Raw genomic sequence first — 11,048 nt, forward strand, 5'->3', positions numbered from 1 at the left:
GCTATAAGAAAATGTCTCATATTTTCATCCTAATGATAAAGAGAAAGTAAATAGAGCATATTTATAAAGATGTTCTTGTCAACCTCTTAACCATGATTTCCCTAAAAAAAGAAATTAGTGGAGCTAGCATTGCATTGATTTAATCTTGATTAGTTTAAAGAATGCAAAATATTGGTTGGAACGTATCATAAAAAAAGATGATGCATTTTGTTTATATTGTTACTTATTTAGGCATGATTTTGGTAATTGAATGGGAGATCAGTGGTTAATGATTACTTGGTTGTATGTATTGAAAATGATGTAACCGATAGCATTAATAATGAAGTTATCATACACCAATTTTAAATATGAAAAAAATCTTAGAAGGAAATTGTAGGAGGAAATTTTAAAAATTTATGTATCTGAGATTCTTTTATGTTAATATATTCAAGTTTTATTTTTATTAAATCTTGTTTAATTTAAGTTTCTTAATGATCACCCTGAAAAAAATTCATAGAGCCGCCACTATTGATTGTTGCTAAGGATTTAGATTTGAAGCCATGGCATGAGAGAGAGAGAGCAAGGATGTTAATTTCGTACCGTACCGGCCGGTATGGCCGGTATATACCGTACCGACCAGTGCACCGGTACAAGTACACCCATTGTTTCGTACCGGAAAAAATACCGGTCGTACCGGCCTCGTACCGGGCTTACCGGCGAAATCCGGCTGTTTCGGCCGGTAAAAATGTTTCGGACCGGTACAAACAAGAAGAAAAAAGAAAAAGAAAAGGAAGAAGAAGATGAGAAAAAGTGAGAAAGGGAGAGAAAGAGGTAGAGCAAGTGAAGGCCAAAGCTGTGAGAGAGAAATAATTTGTTGCTTTACTCTGTGTTTGAAAAACTGGGGAAGACATCCAGCCGCTTCTTCTTCTTCTTATTTTTCTTCTTCTTCTTCAGTTTTGACCGAGACTAAACTCTCTTCTTGTGCTTTCTGTTTTAGCTGTGTGTGTGTGGCTCTTGTTTAATTGTTTTGTGTGAGTTTTAGTTTTGTGTGTGTGGCTCTTATTTAGTTGTTTTGTGTGAGGTCTGACACACCCACGTGAACTCTAATGAGTTCAAATTTCCAACATGCTTTGACTTTTAGGCTGGCTGCCACTCACATTTGGTAAGCAATTTCATGTTTTTTTTTTTTTTTAATAATTAATATCATCTTTTTATCTTTCATTATTATTACAATCTAGTATGTCAATTTACATTATTGGGTTGATATTTGAGCAAAAATTAATCATATTAAAAATAAGCAATTATTTTAGAGAAATATGCTATTATAAATTTAAGGATTCTTATATAGATTTATAAATAATTCTAAATAAATAATCAAGTATGTATAATAATAATAATAATAATAATAATAATAGCGATAAACCCGAAACGGTACACCGGTATTGACCGGTATCCGAAATATATCGTACCACTGGCCAAACCGGTATAGCTTCCGGTACGGTATTGACTTCCTTGAGAGAGAGACTAAGGTTTGTAATTAAAAATTTATGAGTAGAGATAATTTTCTCAATTGAAAAAAATAATTGCATTTTCATAAATAGGTAATATAAGATTAGCACAACTTCATAAGGTGATGACATTACTGTAATGTGAAATATTAGTAATCTTAAATTATCGAAATACAATGCACAAAGTAACAAACTAAATACTGTAATCTAAAATTATGATAGTCTTACCTTAATATGATAAATATTACGGTAAACTAAACACCCTCTAAGAGTTACATGTGATACATGAAAGATTAATTGCTGCCCATGGCAAATGAGATTTTTTCCCTACAAAAGTAAGGTATGTAAACTAATATGAAAAAATATCTTTCAACAGGTAACTAAGATGGAAACCAAGGGTTGTGGAGTATAGGTGAACTCTAGAACAAGTAGTAAAACTATGATGTCTTGGGTTTGAACAGGCATACGTGCATTCACTCCCTTGGGGCCATCGAACTGGGGGAATTTAATTGCCTCTTGAATTACCCGAGGTGCACTTGCGAAAAACTCCTTGCCAAGGGTCTGTGCACCCCTAGGATTAGTCAAGATACAGTCTTGGACACTTGGTGCCAATAAAATAAAAATAAAAATTCGAAACACAGGAAATCAAATTATGTCCAAAGTTATCAATGAATTAAGGACTTCAAGGTTTAATTTAAAATTTTTCTAAAGGTAATAAAATTTTTAAGAAAATTCTGATGATACTACAAATGTTAGTACAAAAGGCTTTTAAATAGATATGACGATAGATATGTTTGATACAAGGAATACTACATTCAACTCCATGAGAAAATCATTGTCTCCAAAGGAATGTCATATAAGTGTAATTCAACCATTTGTTTATTATATTGGTATAGTAGTACCAACTTTGTGGCAGAACTTGCCACATAGCTACTTATGATTGGTAAAGGTGTGTCTCCACATGGCCCACTAATGCACTTTATCAATCACAACTCGTCATGTGGCAAGTTGTGGTACAAAGTTGTGCTCAATTATGTAGTACAAAGTTGTGCCAAATTATGCGGTACTAGCATAATTCCTCATTTACACTCTTTTTTAAGAAAAATATAAAAGTCAAGCAGAGTCTAAACTTGTCAATTTATGGATTTTAAACTTGCTGACACCAAAAAAGAAATTTCAAACATTTGCAATATATATAATACGTTGCACGCAGAGGGAAGTGTGTCTATAATGATTTTCTTTAATTGCAAAATTAAATCATAAAATAAGCTTATTTTGGGAAAAAAAATGCTGTTTATTTTTTTTCTTTCATCAAGCTTGGTATCAAACATAAGTACAATAACTACAATTCTTCTAGAAAACCTATGTTCTACATGAACAGTCGGTTAGCATGCATGAAAAAAAAAAGAAAAAAGAAAGAAAAAAAAAAAGAGCTTTTAATTTAATAACAACTTCATCAATTATCACCTCAGAGTATTTAGTGTTTATTGGAAGAGAGATTTCTCCTACTATAATAATAATAATAACAGCAACAAAGTCATACCTACTAGAAAAATGAAAAGAACATAACTAGCTAGGAAAAGACAAACAAATTAAATAAGATCCTAATTGAACTAGGAAAAGGATTCTAACTCCACTAAAAAAGAGAAATAAAATCTTAATTCAACTAAGAAAGGATAAACAACATAAAATATTAAAAAATATTTTAATTCCCCTCAATCAATTTGCTTAAGTATCAATGTGCTATATTTTCCCGAAAAAGTTAAGAGCAATGTTGCTTCATTCATGCCTCAAACAGTTCCAAGTTAAATGTCATACCCAAGAGATTAGTTGCTAGCCATTGAAGGAAAGTTTTTTTCTCCCTACAATAGTGAATTATTTGAACTAATTTTTTACAAATGTTTTTCACAAGTAACTACTGTTTGAACTTTTATACTCCCAACTCTTTTTTCATTATTTCAGTTAAAAACAAGTGAGTCTGTACGTGTGTGTAAAGTGGGTGCTGGTGTGTTGCTCCTTAGCTAAATGAAAGGCGTTCATTATACAAGCAAAACACGGGGCATCCACTAGTTAAGAACAAAAGGACAGTGCAAGGGTATTACGACAATGTAAACGTGCCCAATAAATTTAGAAACAATAAATCCAGCGACCATTAAACACAATCAAGGGAAATACAGAATAACTTAATAACCAACGAATAATTGAAAAAACAATCATGTTTTTTTATTTGGTAATATTACAATCATAAATTATTTTATAATATTTTTTATAAACTGTTGGTGTGATTAATTTTTATTGGTTTTCATTTAGGCCAATCAATAATATCATTTTTTTTTTCATTTTCTAATAACCACTCACCGCATACCTCAACAAGTTGTAAGAAAATGTTGAAAATTTGTTTGTGAGTATAACATTTTTTCATGTTTTTATTAATGACAACAGTCATATATTAGGTGTAGAATTCATACTCCAATTTTGAGCTAGCAGTGTTTGGTATTCATTTTGGATTGGCTACTTGGGAGGGTAGACAGTGAAGTAAGAGTACGTTTGGTACACTGAATGAAGATTACAATAAGAATTGTAATCTTTATTACTAGTAATAAAGTGTATTGTAATGTAATAACTAAACATATCCATTAGTTTGGTTGTGAATTATAACATTAGAATGAAACTTAACATTTATTTTAGGAAATATCTTACTCATACAACTATATCTCCTTAAAAATTATTATTTTTAAATTTAAGAGAGATATGTGTTATTTTTTATGTTTTTTTATTTTTATAATTGTTGGATGTATATGGAAAGTTTGCTTATTTGGAAATATATTAAGTTTTGAAATTATTGCACTTACTAAGGAATAGCTAATACAACCTTTTAAAGAGGAATAATTATTCCTCATTTTTATGAATAGCTATTCATAAGGAATAACTACTCCTTGTAATAAAAATATAATCAAACTAAAGAATAACTAAACCATAGGAATAATTATTACAGTACAGTGCCTATTACAGTCTACCAAACATGCCCTGAGTATGCACAAAACTTTACACAATGATAGAGGTTGCAATGATTAAACCGATAGCAGCCCATGGATTGGTAAAATATTTGTGAATGATTTCAGCCATCCAGGTCTTCATCTTGCTTTCGTAGTGCTTTTCAATGCCATCTCTAACCACTTGGTAAATCTCTGTATTCTCTGTCGAGTATGTGGCAATCTCCTTAAACATTTTAAGCACCTCCTCATCACTGCCTAGATCGTCAATGAGAATACGCTTTGACCTCAGTTCTTTCACATATTCAGCATTGTCAATGAGTGAATTCAGGAAGCTGATGTAAGTCGTAACTGCTAAATCATTATAAGGAGCAGAAAACAATTCAAAGGCTATCAAGTTTGTATAGAATATTTGTGATTGATAATAAAGGTAAGTAGGAGGAAGTGTAAGCATTCCATATACGTAGTGTGATTTGAAATCAACATCTCGAAGAGAAACGGATTTGCTTGGCTTGAAGTGGATCCCCCTAGCTTTAAGTTCAGTAACTGAACGGAATGATTCCTTGAGTTTATTAGCTAAACGGAATGATTCAAGATAATCAGTTAAATCTTGATGGTACCTTCTCCAGTTGCTTTTCCATATATTAGAAAAACGAGAACATTGATCATGTTGAAAATCGGATATTTCTCTTTGTAGAAGATCAACGAGATGAACCGGTGGCTGCTCATTCTCATCTCCAGCTTCCTCTTTGTCATCCCCAATCCACAATTTTCCGGAAAAACCCATTTTAAGGAATTTCTTTATTATTCTTAACCCTTCATTTTCTTGGTATTTAAAGCTCAGCAAAACTTGCAGAAGAGTGAAAGGAAGTTGGTTCTCCAGCAAAAACATGTCCGGAAATATAAATCCTGATGTTAAGAAGCCTAGATGACCACATATCATTCTCAAGTTCTCCTCTTATATATGTACCAAGGTTTCAATCAAATATAGACAGAAACAACCGTCCTGAAGCATCATCATTGCAAATTTCTCATCATCATATTAGTCCGTTGAACCAATAACATAACAGCTTCTAGCAGGGGCATTCGCTTCGAGTACCTTACTGAAAAAGTCCTCAATAGATTTGCCTGCTTCTGAAATGTAAGTCCTCATGCCATAATTTTTGAGCTTCTCTGCTGCCTGGAGTTCAGGTTTGCCATGGTGGTAAGGGCCGAAAGAAATAGTCATGGGATTATAATAATGCTTACTTCTTTCCTTCAGTCTCATCACTTGTGGGACTTTCGCAATAAGTACTTTCTGCCTCTGTTACTTGTTTTTTATTATTGGCATGACCTCCTCATCCCGAATGGATCTTAGCTCCATAGGTGTGTTACTGCCCGTGCAGATCAACGACAGACTTTGTTACCATACTGTAAAATACTAATTACATTATTAAATTCATTATTTTTTTTAACCATTGTTTAAACTATTGGGAGAATTGAAAATAGGACATGACATCGGAGCCAGACATTTATATGGCATTCACTAGATTTCAAGCAGCCCACCACCAACCATGGCTTTACTATAAGTCGTTGACTGCCTTTGACCACTGCTGGCAACCATTGTCTAGCCACTTTCGATCACTATGTTTCTTCGGATAGTGCACTTTACCACAATGTATGGCTCAGCCATTAACCGCAGTTGGGATACATTTTACTATTTGAGGCTCTTTAGTCACACAATTTAGCAATATATTCTTTTTTGGTTCAATCTATGCGAAATTCGTCAACTCACCACGTGCTTGATCATAGCGCAGATCTCTCTGTCCAAAAAACTAAGGGATTATTTGATAACATTATTTGAACAACAGTTTTTGTTATTTAAACAACACAACACGAATTTTCATAACACTTTTTCACTCACATGTATTTCCATAACACTTATGGCCTGTTTGGAAGTTAAAAAAAGGAGGAGTAGATTAAAGAAAGGGAGAGTAATTCAATTACCTTGTTTGGAAATTTTTTAAAGAAAGAGGGGGAGGGGTTCGGAGGGGTTTCAACTACCTCAAACCCCTCATTTTTAATTCCTCCAAATTGGAGAGATTTGGAGGGAGAGTAGAGTAGATAAATTATTGACCAAATGAATTCCCTAATTTACCCTGTCTAAATTAACAAAATTACAAACCGATTACATAAATAATCTTTGTTTGTTTCCTGAGAAAATGTAAGGTGAATGAAAAAAATAAAAATAAATTGCTAATAAACAGGACTTCACACCTTTTGTAGTTGTACATTCGCACTATTTGTCAGCGCCGGAACTCTACACAGAAACCTGCTAGATGCGCCTCGGACTCATTGCCTGCAACACCTCGTTTGCATTCCGGCGGGGACTAGGCCTTGATTTGAAGCTTGAAGGCGGCGATTTGTTTCCACCGCGACTAATGCGGCTCGTCAGAGACCTTACTGGCTTCATTACAATGATCGGAGACTCGCCGTTCCGATCGTAAACAAAGTTCTGGTGGCTCATTTGGTTTTTAGCTTTCTTCGAATGCAAAAGGCCTTTGAGTTGCAGAGCTTCGAGAATATGCTTCAAAGTTTCCAAATCTTTGGACGGTTCTTCAATCCCTCACATCAATTCGACAACAAAAATGCACTGTTTGTCGGCGCCAGAACTCTACACAGAAACTTGTCGTTGATCGGGGGCACAAGACGACGACGTCGATGCCATGGCAGACGTGACGTTAGGGTTTTAGTGGGAGAACTTTCTTTTTAACATTATTTTTTAGGAGAACAAGAAAAGTATTTTTTTTTTTTTTTTTTTTTTTAAAGAAGCTAATAGGCTAAATTGCAAAACTTTACTTTAATATTTTATTTGAATTTATTTCAATTCTTTAATTTTGTTTTCATTTATTTTTGTTTGTTAAAATTTTAATTTTATTCAATTAAAACCTTTCTACCAATTTTTTTTTAAAACGTTTTAGTTAATTGTACAAATTTTTAGTTTTTGAATTTTTTAAATTAAAAATTGGAAATATTTCCTATTATTAAAATAAAAAAAACTAATGTGGCTCACCTTGGGCACAAGTCTATTTTCAAATAGGGGTAAATTTGTCTATTTAAATCATTTCCTTTCCTTTCCATCCTAATTTTTAAAACATCCAAATAAGAGAAAGTGCTAATTACTCCATTCCTCCTTACTAATTTTAAAAACATCCAAACAAGGTGGAGGATAACCATTCTCCTCTACTCTCCTCTCCACTATTCTCCTCTCCTCTATTCCCCTCTACTCTCCTCCTTCTCTAAACTTCCAAACATGCCATTAAACAATGTTACTAGAACAATATTACAAAACGGGCCCTAAATAGTTGACGCGGTCTCATTTTTTTACTACTAATAGGCAACAAGCTTTGTTTGTTGCCCGTCGTCTTTTGCCAATATTCCCCAGGCCATTGCAGTAGAAATCCTTGCGTCCTAATAGTAACTCTTTGGTCACTAGTGCAGCCATTCTTCGGCCCTTGCAGCTAAAGCAACATTTGTTTAATCATTTGATATTTACAATACGAAACACTTACGTGTTCTTGATTTTAGTCCAACCAAGAGATTAACCAAAGTCAAATTTGGTTCCTATATATACCTTACTTTGGAGACATTGTAAAACAATAATGTGTTTTTTTATTTTATTTTATTTTTATTTTTTATAGAAACATAAAAAAATAATCTTAAATATTAAAGATATAGCCACTAAGAACTTTGTATTATGGACATAGGTCGTCACATAATTCTACTCACTTCCATTGTCTCCTTCTCTCTTTACATCTTGTATTTTTCTTTATTTATATTTTAACCACAAAAATTAACTAGGACTATATATATAATGGCGAAACAAGAAATTTATTTAAGGAAGCCCAAGCTAAATATATCAATATACATCATTTTGTAAATTGAAAGTTCAATTAGTGTATAAAACACCTTGAACGTTTAAACTCCCAATTAACAAATTACCAATTCAAACCTAATATCAAACAATTAATGTGCGGAATATGAACATAAGCTTAATATAGAATTGATAAACAATCTAAACCAAATAAAATCACATCCACAGCAGAAATTAAATGGCAAAGATTAAGGGAAGAGAGATACAAATACAAAGACAACACAACGATATGTTATCGAAGAGGAAACTGTAACCCTCCGTGTAAAACCTCTCCACCGCCCTCCAAGCTGTAAATAGTCCACTAAAGAATGTATTTGGGATACATGAACAACAGAGGACCCTCCAAGCCTAATCTACCCAGTATACCTAAGCCTTCCAAGCTCCTACTCCAACAAGGTTACGCCGAACCTATTTCTTCTTTAGCTTACCGGATTTCACTACTGACCATAGCATCAACCAGTATGAAATTGGTCCCTTCCTAATTGCCTCCCAAACACCAAATGGCTTTCTTACAGATGTGGGTATGGTGAGAAAATGTTTTGATAATGAACCTCTCAAGGATGTAACAATGGAAAGAGTGAGAGTAGAGAAATTTTAAGAGTCTCTATGTGAAGATTGTGGATGAGTCAATCTTGTTTTTCTCTAGGGTTTCTCTCTCAAAATTCTCTCTGGAAGCTCTCTATATTTCGTGGGTATAAGGGGTATATATACTAGGGTGAGAGAGGAATGTGAAGAGTTAAGATTTTCAAAACAGAGCTAGTTGGCAGCTTAGCCTTGTGACTTGACTGAGCCGTGAGTTCCAGCCGCGAGGTAACTGAACAGCCAGTCTATACTTTTTGTCCTGCAGTGCTCCAACTGGTATGACGCTTCAACTTCTGGCATGCTTGGCATGTGTGCAACTTCTAGCGGCTTGTAAGTTGTGAGCCACCCACGAGATCCAATTGCGAGTCCCTGCTACTTTGCACAATCTTGAGCATTTCTTCACACTCTCATATACTACCCTTACATGATTCCCACCTAAATACAGGGTTACTAATTGCTAAAATACAAACAAATTTGACATGGAATAAAGCTAACAAGATGGTTGATAAAATTCAACCTTACAATCTCTCCTTTTGGCTATTCCATGACAAAACCTTAAAACAAACTCTAGACTTAACATATAAGTTGGGAACAGTTGAACAAAACTCACTCACAGCTAACTCTAGAATCTGCGTAGCTCTTGAATCATATGAACAGGTATCTCCTAAAACACATCAACACAATATGATCATTGTATGTAGAAAAACTTGTAATGCATATGAGGCAAGCACAATGTGATCAAGCAAAATGGAATTAAGTAATAAACCATGGCTTGAACAAGCAATCACTATAAAATAGTGATCACAATGCTCATTCACACTTGGAATGAACATTCGAACATACAAGGTAATAAGCTCAATGCAAATCACTTGCATGCCCAACACTCAACCAATGCACAATACAGAAAGTATATGCATCTAGGAACAAGATCCTACTAGGGCACAAGAGTGAAAGTACTTAAAGGAACTGCATAACATTTAGCTAGAAGTACTAGGCAACAAAGCATAAAGGCTACATAAGCATGATACAAATCATAAAAGCCTACAAAACACATGGAAACAAATCCTAAAAGTTTACAAAAGCAACATGGGTACAAATCACAAAATACTGAATATAAACTCAAACAATATAAACTAAAAGTGCTTAAAGTTTCTCCCCTTCAAAATGATGAGAAGCTGTGATGTTATACTTGTAACCTGAAACACTTGCACAAAACACATTAGACCCTCAAGGTAAAGTAAGTAATAAAATGATAAGTATATATGTAACAAGTAAATTGCGATCAAATAAACATGATGTGAAACATGTGAGTAACTTGATCATACACCAAAACAGTCATATAGAAATGACTGTTTTGCATTCAATGAAGCACAATAGCATAAGGAAGTATGCATATCCAATACACAAACACGATGCAATACAAGAAAACAAACATAAAGAGAAACAAACAAAATAAAGTTTTCATATTAAATCAACGTCTTTTCCCCCTTGGTATATGCATCTCCCCTATGGAATATATCTCCCCCTATAAATGTTCATGAGAAATAGAATTTCTCCTCCTAAGGATGTGCACAAAAGTCATATAGAAATGACAAAAACACTCTGGTATATTCTCTAGAGTATACTCTCCTCCTTTTTGTCAGGAATAGATAAAGGGTCAAAGAGAAAAGAGGGTAAGAGATGAAGGTATGAACAATGATAATGATGCATGAGGGATACGAGATGAATGAGAAAATGAAGCTCAAACCTAAGACAAAGTAAAATGCTACAAAGCATAAGGTAAACATGACATGTTAGGGTGAAGAAGCAAGGTATAGACCAATGCATGACAAGGGTAGTAAAGGTGTGTGTATGAGGTGGCTATGTGCAATGCATGAAATGTGCAATGCATGAACAATGCATGGAAAATGCACATGTAGGGCAAGGTGTGTTAAATACACAACCAATGAACCAAACATGATTCTAGTGAGAAAACATGAGAAACCCCAATGTTTGGTACTCATCGGAGTCCAAACAAGTGAGAAAATGCCTTAGAGGCATTTTATCAAACACCTAACGTGCACACTATGAACA

The 11,048-nt window shown here is 33.9% G+C and overlaps 1 protein-coding gene across 1 annotated transcript; it reads right to left on the reverse strand.

Moving 5' to 3' along the window:
• Positions 1-4,532: 4,532 nt before the first annotated feature.
• On the reverse strand, positions 4,533-5,267 carry LOC115951499. The gene has a single exon (XM_031068685.1). It carries the CDS (start codon positions 5,265-5,267, stop codon positions 4,533-4,535), a length of 735 nt encoding a protein of 244 aa, XP_030924545.1.
• Between the last annotated feature and the right edge of the window lie 5,781 nt (positions 5,268-11,048).

The sequence above is a fragment of the Quercus lobata genome, chromosome 7 (genome assembly GCF_001633185.2).
Source record: "Quercus lobata isolate SW786 chromosome 7, ValleyOak3.0 Primary Assembly, whole genome shotgun sequence".
NCBI lineage: Eukaryota > Viridiplantae > Streptophyta > Magnoliopsida > Fagales > Fagaceae > Quercus > Quercus lobata.

What these genes read in the sequence shown, in the direction of transcription:
- LOC115951499 (XM_031068685.1), bottom strand. Translation starts at nt 5,267, where the DNA reads ATGGGTTTTTCCGGAAAATTGTGGATTGGGGATGACAAAGAGGAAGCT.